At 35.4% G+C, this 19,504-nt stretch overlaps 1 protein-coding gene across 4 annotated transcripts in view; it reads left to right on the top strand.

Annotated features, from left to right (window-relative positions):
- camk2a (calcium/calmodulin dependent protein kinase II alpha) overlaps window positions 1-19,504 on the top strand; it is an 82,493-nt gene that overhangs the window by 10,168 nt on the left and 52,821 nt on the right. For all 4 annotated transcript variants that reach the window (XM_088931862.1, XM_088931861.1, XM_088931863.1 and 1 more), the window contains exon 3: window positions 17,842-17,901. In XM_088931862.1, the coding sequence (XP_088787988.1) occupies window positions 17,842-17,901 (60 nt within the window). The remainder of the gene's footprint in view (window positions 1-17,841; window positions 17,902-19,504) is intronic.

The following is a 19,504-nucleotide window of genomic DNA, read 5'->3' as shown; positions in this document are numbered from 1 at the left end:
TTTCAGGAAACAACAGTGCAAGGAAACCATAATTTTATACATACTGTATTACAGATTAACTGGAAACTGCATAGCCCTTTTCAACCATGATACAGATGCATAATATTTACAAAAAAAGTGTTGTAAGTAGATGTCAGACCAAACATACAGTATATCCTATCTACTATTCTGACTAAATAATTACTCTACCTCATAAAGGCCAAACAACAATAGGCTTTCTTTAATTCTAAAACATCTTTTGGCCCCTTTCTTTGTGAAAGGAAGAATACTGGATACCCTCAAGATAAAAAGGCTGTTCTGAAACCCACACTCTGCACTGTCTGGTTTTCATCCCAGGTCACTAGAGGTAAATAACATTTTTGTATACTATTTCCTTACCATCTACTGTTATCAGCCTCCTTGCAATCTCACTGAATTAGTGTCAGTCTGGCCTGTGGCCCCAGTGCGTGCCTTGCTGTCTTGGTGGAACACGCTGGGAAAAGAGCAAACACAGTAGGGAGAGAAAGAGGGTGCAGACTCAAAGTTTGTCAGATGCCTGTTTGCCACTCTAAGTTATCATTGAAGTTCTGTACCTATGGAAACTGTTGAAATATTTTAAAAAACAAAATATGGATTGCACTTCTTGCCCCTGTACCGGATAAAGCAGTTTAGTAAATGGATGGATGGCACTATAGTCCATTAGGCTTATCAATTAATTTTATAACACCTTTTGTTGTGCGAAATGGTAAACAAACCGGCCCTCCTGATTTGTTTTGCCTCCATGACACTGCTCGGTTGGAAAAACAGACTCTCAAGTGGGTTGATTGGCGTACATGTATAAAGAAAAAAGTTGAATGCTTTGTGTGGCACGGCAAGTTATGTTTTATTCTAATAAATACATTGTTTTTTTCAGTTAATCTGCTAACAAGAAAATATACAATTTAATTATGAGACCTTAGTGAGACTGAAGAATAGAACCTAAGGAGTAACGAACAGTTTTCAGTAGAGCTGAAGACAATGACCTCTAAATCATTCCAGAATTTTTTTAGATTACGCTATACTGGACTGGTCACCACAGCAACAGCATGATGTCTATTAAGACAAAATGTCCTGTGTGAATTACTCAAAATGTAATTTGTGTGCTGTAATACATGTAAGTGTATTTTAAACAATTGCTAAGTGATCTGATTATGATAACATTGAACATGTACAGTGAAATCTTAAGGTAGATACTGTACATATATATACAGTATGTGTACACATTATGTCTTCTTTGCCACATCTGTTTGATGACAATCATGAAATAATTTGACTCAAATATTTAAAAAATGGCAGACATCACTGCTAAAACCTTATTAGTATTCTGTGAAAGTGGTAAAGATGAAGAGATAATGTACTAGTATTTTAAAAATGGCCAAACAAGGTTTAGATAAAAATTAAAATGGACTTGAAGCTGAAGTTATTCCAGTACACCTGAAGTCTTTTGAAGCAGCTATCAGGCAGAATTGTAATAAATGACAATAAAAAGAAAATTTGTTTCCTGAATTTCAGAGGAGAAATTATTGATTGTTGATATTTTTGTGTTTTTCTCTAAATTGCCCTCTTCTCTGAAGAGTCCCTGACAAGTGGACTCTCTGTACCATTACCAGCTGTCAAGAGGTAGACAGTGGACACACATAATGAGGCAATACCTGCCAATGTATATAACGGAATCTGGCCACTGTGCTTTAGCTCAAATGACATTGGTTAGCTGCCTGACACTGTATCAGTCTCCAAGACAGCCTGTAATGGGGCTACTTCGAAAGTACACACATTTAGTTACAGGCCATGTGCCTCTATTTTCCTGTCAGCTTGATGAAAGGCAGACACCATATCCATCAGTCTCCTGGTGAGATAAACAGTTGGATATGCAGCATGCTGTATGTTTCTGGTAATATAGGACACTGTCAATATTTACACTGAGGTTGCAGCATTGCTGTTGCAACTCTGCCAATATACAGGAGAGGAACTTTTTTACCATATTTTCTATAAACCTAACCAAAAGTGTGGTTGCTTCAATATTTATCTTCCGTTCTTACTATCATTCAGATATAGTATATATCAGATATAGTCAGTAGAAACACCTGACTGTGGTGAAATTAATTGCTTTTTGTTGTTTTTTGTGTATCTACTTTTAAATCTGAAGTACTGCATACTCGAAAGCTACTGTGTCTCCAAGTTAGCTCTGTACATTAAGAGGTGCTTTCTCAATATATTACACTAACTAAAAACTGAAATACCCTTGCCTTCCCTTCATTTAAAATAATACAAAAATCTACATCTTTATTAAGAAATGCTTTAAATCCACTAAATAATATTATCTGAATGAAACCTCTAAACTCTTAAGTACTCTAAAATAACAACTCAATTCTAAAATAACAAATCAGATGCACAAAACAAGGAGAACACTTCCTTGAGTAACTATACTTACGTCAAAAAAATCATATTAATACTACTTTTCTCTGTTATTCTCTAACATGGCTCATCAGGAAACTGACATCTGTGAAACAAGAAGGCAGGGCTAGCTTAAGGGGAATAATGCTTCGGAGTTAGAATCTGGAAGCTAAAGCTAGTTAATGAGAAAGAATGAATGCATTGTATGCTCAGATGACACATTTAAATAGCAGCCTTGATGGCCAGAACTCTCCATCTCATTGGAAAATGTTCACAGTTGATGTAACACCTGATTTCCTTTCCACTGCTGGATTATGCTCTCCTCTTTAAAAAAAATGTCTGAATGTATAACTCTCCTTGAGCAGGATTGTTGTGTTATATTATTATGTTATTTATTATGTAATTCTCTGTGTGTACACTTCATGGAGAATGGACCACACGTAAGGTTTTTCCTGGAAAAAGCATTAAATAAATACTTGTGACTGTATCCACTTACAGCCAAGAGAGCTGGATGTGCTGGAAATGTAGTGGTAAATTTCCAGTTCTTTTTTTTTTCTGACGTAGCTTATATATTTGATATTGAGAAAGCTTGTCCAATGAATTAAAACTGGATGATTCCAGGGGGCTCTATGATGATATTATAAAGCACAGAGTTCCGTTTTAGTTTGGTCATTTTTTGCTGGATATTCAGTATAAAAAATGAATATCTGAACATTTAGTTATTGATTTGCACCACAGTATTTTTTACAGTCTCCTTGAATAAAAAGCAATCAAATACCTTCAAGGTGTGCATTATTATCTTATAAGAACCATAACTTTGAGTTACTAAAGTGAACAATGTATTTTTTTATTGATTCAGGTTTCAAAGCTGATGCAGGTTGTTACTATACATATCACACCTGAAGAAGGCTCCACAGCCGAAACGTTGTGTTTCTTTTCTTCTCTTTTCAGTATAAAATAAACCTTTACTTGTTCCTTTACAGCCTATGCATGCTGATGCAGCTACCTACTTGAACTACATTAGAAACAATGTCTTCATAGCAACTAAAATGAATGAATAAATAGTATCTAGAACTAGAGGAAGCACAGGTCAGTTTATACTTTATCTTCATACATTTTTTCTATTTTTTTTTTTTAGTTTTTCTAATTTACCAGAACTTTGGTCAGTAAAATGTCATAACATGGGACAAAACGGGTGATTTAGAGTAATCTCAGAACTCACTTAATGTAAATAAAAAGCACAATACATAACTTTATGAACATGTTGAGAATATATCGAAGACAATCATGATTTATTTTTACTTCAAGTTTAATAATAATTCAATAAATAATACATATATATTATTAAAAATATATTTACTGAACAAGCATATGTAATAAATGTAATGGTGCTCGTACATAAACTGGAATCATAAATCATGAGGATAATTTACAATACAGATGAAGATAAAACCAAAATGCTCTCTTATCAAGAAATACCTCAGCTAAACATTCCTGTTTTAATACAACAAATCCCAAGCCTGTTGATACTACTTAGTAGTCAATCCATTTGGATCCTTACTGGACCTTCCAAGAACTTGTTGGAATTACTTAGTGGTTTTTTTTGGTAAGTTTGTGTTGCCACTCTTTTGAGATGCTTTATTTTGTTTGGGGCAGTGGTTGTTTTTTCTATTTATGCCATGGCTGTGGAGACATTTCTCAGCACACCAAGGGAGCTATGACTGTTATTCTACATGAAAAAACCTGTCAGGAGGAATTATATCTCCACTGACTGGAAGAGGAATACAGAAAGTGTCCCTTCACTTCCAATTAAACCACTGGAATGTTGTGTTTCCCATGCTGTGCACATTCTCTTCTGTTAACCATGCAGTAAACTGATTTGAAGAATTTTCAGCAAAGCATTATTATACATAGAAGAGGCAACATCTAAAAGTGGGGAATAACCAAACATGAGAAAATAATTTTTTGTCAACCCTCAAACAAATACATCCACCTACAGTAATTACTCATGTAAGAGCAGTCCATTAATGTAGCTTTCTTTTACAAAGGAACAAGTAATAGGTTTATTCCATGCTGAAAAAAAGAAGAAAGAAAACACAATGTTTCGGCCGTGGAGCCTTTTTCAGGTGTCTGAAGAAGAAGAAGGCTCTACGGCCGAAACGTTGTGTTTTCTTTCTTCTTTTTTTCAGCATGGAATAAACCTATTACTTGTTCCTTCACAGCCTACGCATGCTGACGCAGCTACCCACCTGAATTTCTTTTACAATGACAGATACATTCACTATACTTGTGTTAATGCATGATTATCATGAACACTCCTGCATTATAAGATTTTTTCACATTTCTCAAGACTTTAGAGGGCTTCATTTATTTTTCTAAAAACTAAAGTTCTACCCAACGAGGACTGTTCACAGATTATGCCAGATTAGGAATATTTAGAAGGCCAATTTGAGGGTTGTGTTGGTTATGATTGCTCATTTTGGGAGCAATCAAGGTTACAGTAAAAAAACAACAAATCTAATAATAGAATGCAAATCTCATTTCACAGTACATTTTACTGATGCCTAATTAGTCCTCAACAATACATATCAGACTCATACAAATTAATGTGTAACATAGCATAACACTGCATACTATATACTGTATTGCTCTAAATGACAAGAGGACAAACCTCAGTTTTTAAACCACAATGGCACATGCATTTCACATTGCAGATATTTCTGTATTGCAATATTTAACCTTGTAAGCCTTTTAATTCAATACACTTAGCTATGAATACGTATGGGCACAATTCAGCATTACCAATAGTGTTAATGTCTTTCTCACCCAGGGCAATGAGACTGTTCATTCTCAATCAAGCACATACTGCAAATGCTACAAATACAGCAGAAATCTCTAAGCTTATGGGTAATATGATTTTGATCTGCTGATGTATATTTCTATTTACCTCAAAGCCCGTTACACTGCACAGGAAAAATAAACAGTATGTGTTGTCTGAGCTCATTCTCTCACTGTTATTACTAATAGACACTTTTCTGTTGCTTTTAAGGTGAAAGCAGCATCTGCACATCAACTCTCCCACCTACCCACCCACAAACAACCCACACACTCAAACACAAAAACTTTATGAACTCCAGTATAATGCATAGCCTTCAGCTTCAAAGCCTCTCTATTATTTTTCCATGCAAATTAGCATTCCCACATGAAAATAGAAGACATTTCAAATATATTTCCAATATTAATTCCATATTCTATATTTTCAAATTTGTGCATTAGACAGAAACATTTCTTACATATAAGATCACACAGTCCTCCTAGAGTGATAAAATACCTGTTACAATGAGGTCCAGGGTCCAGGTCACACACAAAAGTGCTGCTGAGATTTTTGCATTTCTTGACTGGACATTTCACATAGCAAGGTAAATGAACAGTGGTGTGTGTGTAATGTGTTAAAAAGTGTTTATGGAAAACAAATCATAAAAGGACATCAATTCATGAGAAGTCAAAGGGATGCTCTTAATATATTGTTACGACCCCAAGTGTCTAGGGGTAAAGGGGTGTAACATTTAGGATAATTCTTTTGGAAGCAGGGGGGTTTTGGTGAGGGACTAGGAAGCGTGATAACAAGGGTAAGGAACTAGAGTGGTTCCAAAGGAAAGAAAATAACAAACAAAATGGAGCTGGCTAGGACAGTGAGGGAAAGCTAATCTGACTACAAAAGAAAACCCGAAACACATGGTCTTCGGCGTCTTCAACACCATAGCTAACCTGCACTGACTACGCAAAACCATACAAGACAAACGGCACTCACCCGTACTAAACTAGTGTACTAATACAAAAGCAACTAAGTGTGTAAGTGTACCCAACAACCTAAACTAACCTTATATACAAAAGTTCACACAAAAACACAAGTGAACCAGGAATACAAATAAGGGAAAACAAGAGTAATCAACAGGAGCAGGGTACAAAAGAACACAAAAGTTGAACATGTAACACTGGGGCAAGGTAATGGCAAAACAAGGATGAACACACAAACAAACGAAAGTACAAAGAAACTAACAAAAAAAACAACAAAACAACAAAACAACAAAGCCGAAGCTATACGAAAATACACACACACAAAGCAAAACAACCCAACAAACGAAGCCAAAGCAATAACCAGAAGCGAAGCGAAGCGAAGCGATAACCAAAACCAAATGGGACCGAAGTCAAATGAAAGGCCCCTTCTTGCTGAAAACCTCCATGTTGTATGCTGAATAAGATGTGTTCTGATTGGCTGAGAGCTAATTGATGATGACGTCATACTGAAAGTGTGGTGTAATGGTGGGCCAATGGGGAAAGGAGAACAATCAAGGGTTAGCAGTGTGGACATAACAGAAAAAACACACACAGAACACACACTGGGACGTAACACTCCCACCCATAAAAACAAACATCTAATGTTTGGACAAAGCGAAAACAAAAAGAAAACAAATCTTCTTTAGATTCTAGAAAGGGCGTCAGCTAACACATTTTCTGCCCCTCTCTTGTGGAGAATTTCCAGATTATAGTTCTGGATAATCAACGACCAGCGCATCAGTCGCTGATTTTGATTATACATACGATGCAGAAACACCAAAGGGTTATGGTCAGTGTAAACACTTACAGGTAGGTGGCTAGAACCTACATAAACTTCAAAATATTGTAAAGCGAGTAGTAATGCCAAAGCTTCTTTCTCAATTGTTGAGTAATTTAACTGATGTTTATTAAACTTTTTTGAAAAGTAACACACTGGATGGTCCAATCCATTCTTATCCTCTTGTAACAATACTGCTCCTGCTCCCACAGCGCTTGCATCAACCTCCAATTTAAATGGCAAAGAGAAGTCAGGGGCAACAAGTACAGGAGTACTACACAAAAGAGCTTTCACATTCTCAAATGCATGCTGACATTCTTCGGACCAGGTGAATGTTTTGTTCTGGCTAAGTAAACTCGTCAGTGGGTTCACTACAGTTGAAAAGTTTTTACAAAAACTTCTATAATATCCAGCCATACCTAAAAATCTACGAAGTTCTCTCCTTGTGGTAGGAACTGGGAACTCATTTATGGCGGATATCTTAGCTTCTATGGGTCGAACTTGACCTTGTCCGACCTCTTTTCCTAAGTAAGTCACAGTGGCTTTTCCGAAATCACATTTTGCAAGGTTGAGCGTTAGATTTGCCTTCTCTAGACGCTCAAACACCATTTTTAACAAGGCCACATGGCCCTTCCAGTCCATCGAATAAATAACTAAGTCATCAAGGTAAGCATTACAATTAGGTACTTCTGCTAAAACTATATTGACTAGCCTCTGGAAAGTGGCAGGTGCATTACGTAGTCCCAATGCCATGACAGTATATTGCAAGAATTTATCAGGAGTTACAAATGCTGAAATTTCAGAAGCCTGAGGAGTTAAAGGAACCTGCCAGTACCCTTTTAATAAATCTAGTTTAGTCACAAAACGAGCAGAACAAACGAAGCCGAAGCAATAACCAGAAGCGAAGCGAAGCGAAGCGAAGCGAAGCGATACCCAAAACCAAACAGGACCGAAGTCAAACGAAAGGCCCCTTCTTGCTGAAAACCTCCATGTTATATGCTGAATAAGATGTGTTCTGATTGGCTGAGAGCTAATTGATGATGACGTCATACTGAAAGTTTGGTGTAATGGTGGGCCAATGGTGGAAAGGAGAACAATCAAGGGTCAGCAGTGTGGACATAACAGAAAAAACACACACAGAACACACACTGGGACGTAACAATATACATAGAGCTTACCTGAGTTTTATAAATGTATAACTAATTGCATAGGAAAAGTATATTGCAAATTTTGACTGAATACTGGGCATAACTTGTAAAAAATAATTTTTACACATTATAACAATGATACAGTGGTATCAATTATTATTATAGAGTCCGGTATGTAGGACAGAGAATCCATAACAATGACTTTGAATATTTATTTAGGGATTTATGTCAAAACAACTGGAACACAGTACTAAAAACTTCAGAGCTCCATTGAGTCTTCAAAGAGTCTAAGGCGTATGAGAAATACATTAGTATCATCATCCTTTTATTAATAGCATCATTCTTTTATTAGTTTGTCTTGTGTTTTTAATATTTTTAATATGTCTTTCCACTGCCACTTTTAAGTATTTTTTTGTAAAGGCTGATAGACCAACAGACAGCTAAAAGTAATAAAGACATACTTGGTTTATTTGGGAAGGTGTTATACTCGCCTACATGTAGGAAAAACTGGCTCACAGAGTAATCATCTGGCACAAAAAAAAGTGAAGCACCCTGTCATTTTGCATATTCATTAAATTTCATTACAATGCTCTTGGTTTTTTCATCCAGTAGTGTTAAAGTACTGAAGAGTCCACTTTACTGGTTGACAATATCCTGAAAAATTGATTGAAAGCTTTTTTGCTTAAAGATTAATCTTATTCAACAGTCATCAATTTATGAGTTATTTTTCCAGTCTTTTTCAGAAAAACAGACCAGCCATTGATTGAAGTAGGAATTTTCCATTTTTCTGCTACTTCTTCAATGTATCCCATAATGTAAGGAACTGGACAAGTGTACATCCATCAAGGTGTCCATCTGGTTATTTAAGCCTTTTATAGAACAGATTTTGGTTTAAAATTTCTTTCTCTCACTGTTCCAAGACTAAAAATGAGTACCTAACCCTGAGGTGAACAATTACATACCACTCCTTAGGGACTCAGACAAACAGAATCTAGAGACTTAATTAATGCTTCTAAATCCATTTGATTTGCAATGAAAGCATGACGAATTAAATTGTGGAGGCTGAATGTTTCACCTTTCCTCTTTAAAGAGGGAGAAATCATATCATACCTGTCAGAGAACATTGGATTCACAACTCGGGGGTGAGGGCAGTAATCTGTCTAGATTAGTCTCTGAATGAAAAATTATACATCCTTCTTCTGATACACTGCTGCTCTGCCACAACGCATAATCCATCACAAAGCAACCGGATGACACAAAACGTACTCCACAGGCCCTGCTAATACAATACCAGATTTCTAAAGTTAAAATTATTTTTTCACATCAAATGGAGGGAATGGATTCCCTGCAGCAGATTTTGTTCCAGACATCCACACTAAAAAAGACCCCAGTGAGTATTAAAAATAATTGTTCATCTTGCATCCACTTAAAAGAGACGTTCAAATCATTCATCTCTTGTTACATGACTCTCTGTACATGTATCATCTGGAAAGAGCTTATATTCAAACTGAACATGATTTGTTGACGGGTTTTGCTGTGGATTTATCATTTCTGAAGAATAAATAAAAAATGAAATACACCAACATTTAAAGGAGTTTTTCAAATCACTGACATGCACGCTCCCACACAAGTAAACAGGCTTCCATGCTTAAACTTCCTGTCACAAGCACTAATTAGTCGGCTACACAGAGTTAATCTGCAGTAACACTTATGTCACTTTCCTAAATGCGGAAAAATAGAGTTTCCTGTCATAAGTTTGTGAGACAGATGCTGTGCCACAAAAATGTAGCATAACTTTCTTCTGCATAGATCTTTGGAAAACCTTGAGTTCAAGGACATGATGGTGGCATAGCTGACACACTACTGTAGAGGACCTTTGAGGTTTTGAGAAAAAAGGCACAATAGATTTGTTTAACAAGTAAGGCTGTGTGAAGTGGGTGGAGAGTAACATTGATGTAGGAGTTTAGCTTGAGGCACAGTAGTTAAAACAGTAAAGGAGGGCAAAGAAACATACAGGCTGCAAGTACTGAAAGCTCCTGTGATTTCCTTGTAGGGTTAGTAAACTGCATTATAAAACTCCTGCATAAAATTTTAGAACAAGATTCTTTCCCCCATAAACGGTAATGTAAAATATTTTTAAGAAGAAAATCGGATAGTTAAGATTGAAAGACATTTATTGATAATGTTGTTTGACTTTTCTTGTGGAATATTCTGTTAACTATGGTTGAAGTTAAAAGAACTCTCCCTGATGTATTAATATTAATTTTATGGCACTTAACAGGAAATTCTCTTTTAAGCATAAATGCTGCAACTTCCAAGTAAGTTTAAATGATGCCACCATGTCATGCCTTCCAAGATGATGCTCTTCAAAGTGCCTATGGGGAATCAATCAATTCACTTTCTCATGCTGAACTTACTGAAGTGTCCTATTACGCAGTGAAGCACAAAACTGCAGATGGTTCTAATCCCCACAGTGGATATGTATTTCTGTCTCCAAAAACTTAATATATGTTATAAGAACATATATAAGAAAAAAATGTGAGTTTGATTTCATATCTTCAAGTATTCAAGTTTAGGGATAATAGTTATAAAACGTTACATCTTAAATCTTGAACATATGCAGAATTCTATTCTATAATTTGTCCTCATGAACCCTAGTTTAGTTATTTACATTTGGCTTTTTTTCCCTTCTTTTAAGCAGAGTGGACTGTGGCATAACTGTACCTGTTGCTGCAGAAGACTTTTTTTTTTTACAATTTAAAATAAAAACCCACATAATCATTAATTTTTAATGCATCACACACATGGTGTTAGCTTAAATTGTCTATTAGCATGAAGTGCATCTACAAAAATTGCAGTAGAAAATACACATACCATGCAATCTTGAGGCCCTCTTCAGGACAATTTATAATGTCTAGAGAAATATAATTCTTATTAAATATAAGAAATTAAGTATGGAATGTTACATGTCAAATGCTTAGTGATCCGTAGCTGTTTGATCAGTGATTGGGCGTTTCTATACAGAATCTCAGAATTGGTTGAATGCACTGTTAGGTGGCCTTCAATCTGGGCATGAAGGTCGCCATATAACAGCAACCTTTATTATTTACAGGGCACGTGTGAGCTTTCAGTGTTTTCACCAACAGCTGTGGTACTCTTCTAATTGATACAAACACTGCGGACACTGTGGGCCTTGCAGTGTGCAAAATGACAGATGAATCTAACCACGCAGAGTTTGGAATTTCAGGGCAGAGAAATTGCTGGAAATTCCAAATTAAAACAGACAGCTGAAACGATTTTTAAACAAGTAATTCAGGTGCATTTTATTTTCTCTGCTACACTTCATTTGTGTGTTATTGCCGCACAGTGTACTTTCTGAGGTGCGATCTGAGGCTTCCTTCAAAGAACAGATGAGTAAAATCCTCTGATCAATCACTGGCAACCAAATGAAGTATAAATAGTTTCCTATTATTTGTAACTCACCTCATTTTCTTATTTAAACAAACATGATTTCTTTGCACAGCAGAAATATACAGTGAGATATAGTTTAAAATAGTTCTTAATTATTATTTTACAGTTCTCATTGTAATCGTATGCGCTTCGGTTTCTTTAATTGTTAGTTCAAACTTAAAAGTCTTCTGAGATTATTACAAAGTTCATTTTGATATGTTTTAATGAAAAAATAAGAAGTTACAGGTTAGATATACAACAAACTCCATTTCTGTCATTTCTGATACAGTTCAAGCTACAGGTACATTAATTGCAGTAGATTCACACTTTAATTATGTGGTATTTACACTCTGAAATGTATTTATATGCAAATCACATGACCAATTCCCACTGCAATTAGATGACCAAAGGTAATTATTTATTTTGTAGTGATGAATGACAACCTTGAGCCGATTTTTTAATTAAACAAAGACTTTAGAATATTTGAGAAGGTTTTTCAGCGTAAGGCCCAGAAACTAAAGTTTAAAGCAAATCACTCTGCTACCTAGTAAACGTCAAACGGTAGGCAATACTTCCAGAAGCAAACTAGATATTTTCTCTATTTCCGAACTCTTATTTCAGAATATTTTATGCTTACATAAAAGATTAACCACAAGCTATCCGTATTTTCACACAATAAAAAACTAACTTAATCCTAAAAAATAATAATAGCTCACATACAGTAGAATATATTTTCATTGGTTGGAATTTTCATCACTATTGATATCTTTTGATGTCTTTTAATGTCAACCTTTACTTTTGACCACGCTGCAGCAAATCTTTGATTCATTTCAGTTTTAAGCATCAAAACGGGAACTGTGATTACACACAATGGTCCTTAATGGGATGGGAGAAAAGGAAATGTCATTGCACTTAACAGGACACATCAGGAAACTCCTAAACATATGGTGCTTTGTGTGGACTGTTTGCAGCATAATTCATTCCACAGCATGTAGCGTTTATCCATTTTAGGGTGACATAAATAAAAAAACATGCAGGTTCAATCCAGTATGAGAAAAATACAGAGAAAGACATTTAAAATATATATTCTAAACACCTAGTATCTTTTAAAAAACAACTAACAAAGAAAAAGAAGGAGAATACTGAGAAAAAGTGTTCCACTCACAGCAGTTTCTTGAGTCCAAGATCTCAGCTGGATGGCATGGCTTTGCTGGAGTTCAGACCTTCGCCTGTCAGGAAACAGTGAAAAACACCAACACTGACTGAGCTGCTTTCACAGGTGGGGATGCTTTTGAAGTTGGCAATGTTGTGTAAAAACAGCAAAGCACTGGGGAACATCACAGATGCCTGTTCACAAATATAAAAAGTCTTCACGCAAGGTAACACACTGATAAAAAGCAATCGGATCCAAAATAAGGGCTAACTTTATACTGCTCATTGTCCAGATGTAACAGACCCTGCACAGTTTGCTTTACTTCTAAAAATGACAGGCACAGAATTGGTGGATTAATTCAGGGTTAGAACAACTTGACTCATTTTTTTTTCATTTCTTCTTTCATAATTCTGTTCCCAGTGAATTCAGCTGAGTTGCCTAGCAACAAACTGAGAAATCTACCAAATACCTTGGCAGCTAAGATATATTTTTACAAAGCAATGGCAAAAAGTCTTTGAATCCTAAAAATATACAGTAGAATACCATACAACAAACAAAATGTTATTCAGACAGTTCCTAAACATTAAATACACTTAAAAATTACTTAACAGTAATTTTGTGAAATTTAAGCTCATTGCTAGTCTGAATACCAATATATACTATTAGATAGGCATTATTAAGATCTAATAAAAATTGTATATGTAAAAATATTTGGACATGTTTTAGCATGTTATCAAACTTAGGTGTAGACAAAGTAATACAAGGTTGTTTACATTGTGTGATTTTGTGGTGCCAGGTGTTGAGATTTAACAACCACCATGGATTTGCTGTGTCCAATAACAAAACAAAAAGAGCTGGGCTACAGTTTTATTTTCTTCCTCTCTTGTCTTGGCTGAATGTGGTTGACGTTGCAGATCCTGGCTCTTCCCCAGCTTTGGTCACATAAGTCTTCTTTCAACTCCTTCTCCTTCACCTCCCTCGAAAATACAGTATATGTCCTCCTCCCCCTTCAGTCTTCCTTTTGTCCTTCTCTCTGAAAGTGTTATTCTGGCAATGTCTTTAAACTTACTCATACTGTGCCAGTTTTCTTTTTTGCACATTCACCAGTCCTTAAATGTAAGTATCCCTTACTCTGTCAATCTTTATGACTTCACAAATCCATCAACGCATTGCCATCTCTGTCACCATCAGTCTTACCACAGCTTCCACACCTACATTTCCTGAATCCTTTGGTATTTACCTCACTCCTTTCACCCTCATGTTCATGGCTAACTTTCTACACTGTGTGGCAACTTAATATTCTCGGATTATCTTGCAGTCTTTCACCCCCTTTCCAATTTCCTCACTATCATATAATCCTCTTGAGTTTTTTCTGCTTGTATTCGTGTACTGTACATGTTCAAGTGTCCTTTGCATGTCTGCAATAAGGTTTTTTTTATATAATCAGCACACTATTATCATATTAGACCAAACTATACCATCCTTTCCCCTCCAGATTCTGTGTTTCAGTGTGCTCAGTTGATTCTTGGATAGCCATATCTACTGTACTAAGTAAATCAATGAGCCCATTGAGGCCTCGGTGTCCAGAACACATTGCATCATCTTATCTGCCATTTCACAAATGTCCTTTTCCCTGCTTGTGGAATGCATGCTCATGCATGCTCATCGTGCTTATCAGCTGGCCTTTTCTACTTTATCTAGCTTTTATGCGGTGCCCTCTTGGAAATTTCCTACAGAATCTGGATATTGATCTTGAGTGTTGCCTATGGAATACATTCTACCTAAGCCTGTTCCTTCGTTCCACATCATGACGATTATCAACATGAAGGCTTTACAAACAAATGTTCTTCCTAATGTGAAGTTTCTTCGTTTTTTTTTTGGCTTGGAACTGGCATTGGATCATTTGATATATACAGTAAAAGAAGTTGGCAGCTGTCAGTTTTATAAATACCCAAACAAGTTTATTTTTTCATGATCAGAAAGTTATTTCTTTTTTTGCGGTGAAAATGAAAGGTTATGTCACTTAAATACAAAGCAACATGAAATACACGAGAAGCACAAGAGACTCTTCATTACTATTCCTATGAAAAATAAAACAAAGTTTTTCTTTTTTAAAACAGACATAGTAAACATAAAATAATTCTTAAAATGTACTATGAATAACACTTTTTTTTCTATAGGATGTTACATTTGGTGCATTTTAAAATCCCAGCCCTTTTTTAGTTTTCCTGTAAGGTATCACGAGTAAGATGTCATTTTGCATGGAAAATGATGAAAACGATATTCTGACATGCCTTACTCAGTAAAATGTTTGTACTATTTCATTTATCTGTCATTTTCATTGTTGCATGTTAGTCAGACAAAAGAAAGCTGTATTCATATCCTACGCATGTATTTGGTTTATTTTGATTATGTAAAGATGGCAAATAATTGGGAAAAATAAATACAATTTTCATCAAGCACGGTTAGAAATGACACGTATTGCTTAGAAAAAGGAGGCTCAAGTGTACAAAGAAAGCTAGAGACATCCAGGAAAAGAGCCCTTGAAAGTTCTTGCCGAGAGCCTGCGGGTAGAGCACTTTTCTGCTAGCTCAATTGCAAACCAGTTTTATGCAACGAACAGAAAAAAAAATATTACTGATTTTTTTCATCGTTATTAAAATTTGGATGGCTGATTAATATTTCAAAAACCTCTCGTCTCGGTAAAGGAGAGACGTTTTATTTTGCTAAACTGCATTATTAGCGTGCGGCTTCTCCACCCCCATGCTTTCATTAGTGGGAGAAAGTCGTCAGTGGTGTCTCAGCGTGACCCGTATACCTTCCTCCTCCGCATCAAGGTCACCTGTGGGTCGCTGGCTGTACTTTGCATACGTATCTCGTCGCACAGTTAAGCGAGTGCCCGTGACTCACACTAACAGATGAATGAAGGGAAGAGAGAACCTTTTAAGATAGAACTAACCTGAGAAAAGCATTCAGTTCTCTAATTCATCTTTACTCCCGACAAATCGTCTCTCAAAATGTTATAGTTCTTTTAATTTAATTGGTGGTGCATCTAGAACTCCAATACATTTTCCTGACAAGAAACTCATTAAAATCCGCGCATTCACTTAGTGTCTTATTTTGATTTTTATCTGATTTTATCGCAAAAGAAAGTAAGATGTTGTTGATGTCGGAGATTTTCTTTTTGCTTGAAAGGGTTACTTGGCAGTAATTAGCAGAATATTGCAGGCATGCAATGAATTAGCCGTTACAGTTAACCAGAGTTATCCAGCGGACACAACAGTGGAATGTAGATGGAATATAAAGAGAAATGTAATCTTGTTTCCATCTCATTTATTCAATTTCAAAGGTTTATCACTACTTTAATGAACCTCAAGGCTGTGTCTGATAAACAGAGGGTAATCTTTCACAGTCCAGATTAGAAAATCTATAAAACAAAATTTAAAATTAGAATTAGCTACTGAGGAATTCTCAGAAGAGAAAAATTCTAATCTGAAAGTTTTTTTTCTCCCCTCTGGCCTGGCGATACTGGGACATGCACAGATAGACATCAAATGTATTATTGACAAAAACAAATGTCAATGACAAAAATGGCTGGGGTTTGTATTTTGGACAACAGATTATGTCATTTAGAAATTAAATATGGATATACGGTATTATTGAAGAATTTATTATATTCTGCAGTGATAATGACCATAAAACTCATCCAAAAATCTTTTTCTGGCAAGAAATGGGTAGCGATTTGCAATGTGTTTACAGACTCACAGGCTGGAGTTTTGTTTGCAAAGCATATCGAAAATTATAAAAAAACTAGATTCATAACACCAATAATGTTCTTTTAAAAATGTATAATTCACAAAAAACACATTTGGACCAAAATTATTTTATCCATGCCAAGTTAAGGTTTTTTTAAGTTTAGTTTTTATAACAATTGCAGATATATAGATGAATATACACAATATACTGTAATACTCTCTGAAAATAATGTTTTTTTAAAGGCATGTGACTGGAATAAACAATGTACTGTATGTTTTTATGTAATATCTCCCTATTATGAGAGGATGCCAAATAAGGAGATGTGCATTTCTCTCCTATGTGTGCCAACATAATACATCCAGTAGATAATCTTTTGGCACCTATGCAAGAGAGCCTTACTCAAACATAAAGCTTTTCAACATAAAATACCAGCCGCTATGCTGCACTGCCTTAATAGAATTAGAATTACAGATGCTATTGGTGATTAACAAGCTTTATTTTATGGCAAGAACTTTCTTTCCACACAGGTCGAAGGACATACTACACATTTTCAAATCTATTTATTAACACCTGTAATGTTATACAAACAATTATTGTCTGATTTCTGTGGACTAAGCATTTATTTTTATTGCGGTAAATTTAACCTTGCCAAAACTGCAGATAACTGTACTCTTGTTTTCGCTCTGCTGACTAGCTTTACTAACTGTAAATATTTCAGGTGGGTAGCTGCGTCAGCATGCGTAGGCTGCAAAGGAACAAGTAATAGGTTTATTCCATGCTGAAAAAAAGAAGAAAGAGAACACAACGTTTCGGCCGTGGAGCCTTCTTCAGGTGTCACACCTGAAGAAGGCTCCACGGCCGAAACGTTGTGTTCTCTTTCTTCTTTTTTCAGCATGGAATAAACCTAATACTTGTTCCTTAACTGTAAATATGTTCTATGATGGATAATAATATGACTTTGTTATACTGCTGGATGGAAATGCCACACTGACACAAGAAGAAAACTTTTTCAGAAGGTTTTTAGTAGTAATTCTAAGACAAAAACAAAGCAATCACAAATATCTTCAAAAATATAGAAAAGTGTACCTAAAAAGTTATGAAGGATTGACCACATTGATCAGAAATAAATCAGATTTAAAGCAATCCATAAAAAATGTTTAAAAAATATGGATGGATAAGCCTAACGCATCTGAGAGCTTTAGACCTACGCTGCTCCCAGTATGAAACTATAGAAAATGAACAGACCTTACACATTAAAAACCTTACATCTACAAGGAATTACAGGGTGTACATTTTATTTTTTACAGACCACCAGAAGCTGGAAAGAGAAGCTCGTATCTGCAGGCTTTTGAAGCACCCAAATATTGGTGAGTTTTATTCTTGAATAGTATGTTTTTGTAATTCTAAAGCAAAACGTTTTGAGAAAAATCCAAAACAAAACTGAACTGAGCATCTGCTAGACCTTGTTGTGACTTTCAAATGCACAGAATCATTGAATAATATGATCCATATAGTACAGATCACCAAACATGAAAGAAAGCCTCCATTTTCCTTTTAGTAATCTTTTTGGTTATTAATTGTCTTATGTTTTTAGCAATATGTAAAGATTAAGCCTTGATACTATAACATTGTCATTAAATAACAGTTTTTTTTTTCAAACACTAGGAGTATGTGATGCTATTATTTAGTTTTTATGTAAAGATATAAAGCCAGTTTTCTGTCAGGTTTATTTTTATACAGATGTGCCCTCAAAATGCAGGAAAAGAGTTTTTATGACACAATTGTGCACACAATACCCTTTCAAATGAAACTGTAAAATAAATTTGTTCATGTTTTGCTTTGATTCAATTTCTGACATACAAACATTAATTAGGAATGTAATGAAAGTCATTGATTTAGAAATTCCTCACATTTGAGGTATACACTCTCCTCTGCCAAAAGCATTAGCATGAACAGCTTCACAGGATTGTGTGTAATTTTCTGATTAAGAGGCCGTTCAAGGCTTTTCTTAGTATCTCAAATGTTAAATAATGCAGTTCCTGCTCTCTGCTTTAGACATTATCAGCTGCATTATTCATTCCCAGTTATTTTCATCCTCTTCTGATTTTGAGAGTTCTTTCTGACAGGCTAAAAAGAAATGAGAAGTAACAACCAGTGTTTAATCACTGGGAACTTTGATACGATGGGTCAGGGCATTTAATAAGGTCAGAAAGTGGATATTCTTTTTTTTTCTCCTTTTAATGAACTTTCACTTATGTACGGTAAAGGGGATACATTAAACACAATATCCTTAGTTAAGGAGGCAGATCAAGTGAGGACCATTTCAAAGAACTGATGAAAATTCTGAGGAGTCAGTGTGAAAATAATTAACAATGTTGCATAACAGATACATTTTGATCCACATGACTTTAAATAGGAAAGTAACAAGCATTTTGTGTTCCAATGCAACACACACAAACATGCATAGTCAAAACTAATTGCATTTTATAGCATCTGTCCACTTGCCATGCAGAATATTTCAAGTTCTAATACCTACTTTGTATATTTCATGTGGATTTTGAAAGCAGTTTTGATTTGTTTTATCGGTGTTTGGAAGACATGGAAAACGGCTGGCTTCATTCAGAGCAGTGGGAGAATGTTATCAGGAGAATGCCAGAATCCACCCACCTATATCCATGAGCCACTAGCAACATGTTAGATGAATTGGCATGGATGCTCATTAAATTCAGTACTATGCCAGAAGGCAGGTGCAAAATCCCCATGGCTCAGGTCTGTATCTGAAAGGATAAGAACATGTTTTTTTACTAATTTCATTGCCAGTTACTTGGGGAGTCCATTACATGTACAGTATCTCTGTTTTCAGTGTTTGATCTCAGTTTTAGCCTTTTCTCTCACTTACCCTTTTTAATATATATACTGTATGCCTCTTTAATGTCCTGTATGTAAAATTGTAGAACCTGAACAGAAAGT

This window comes from Atractosteus spatula, chromosome 14 (assembly GCF_055471065.1).
Source record: "Atractosteus spatula isolate fAtrSpa1 chromosome 14, fAtrSpa1.hap1, whole genome shotgun sequence".
Taxonomy (NCBI): Eukaryota; Metazoa; Chordata; class Actinopteri; order Semionotiformes; family Lepisosteidae; genus Atractosteus; species Atractosteus spatula.
This window is presented reverse-complemented; position numbering and strand designations above follow the sequence as displayed.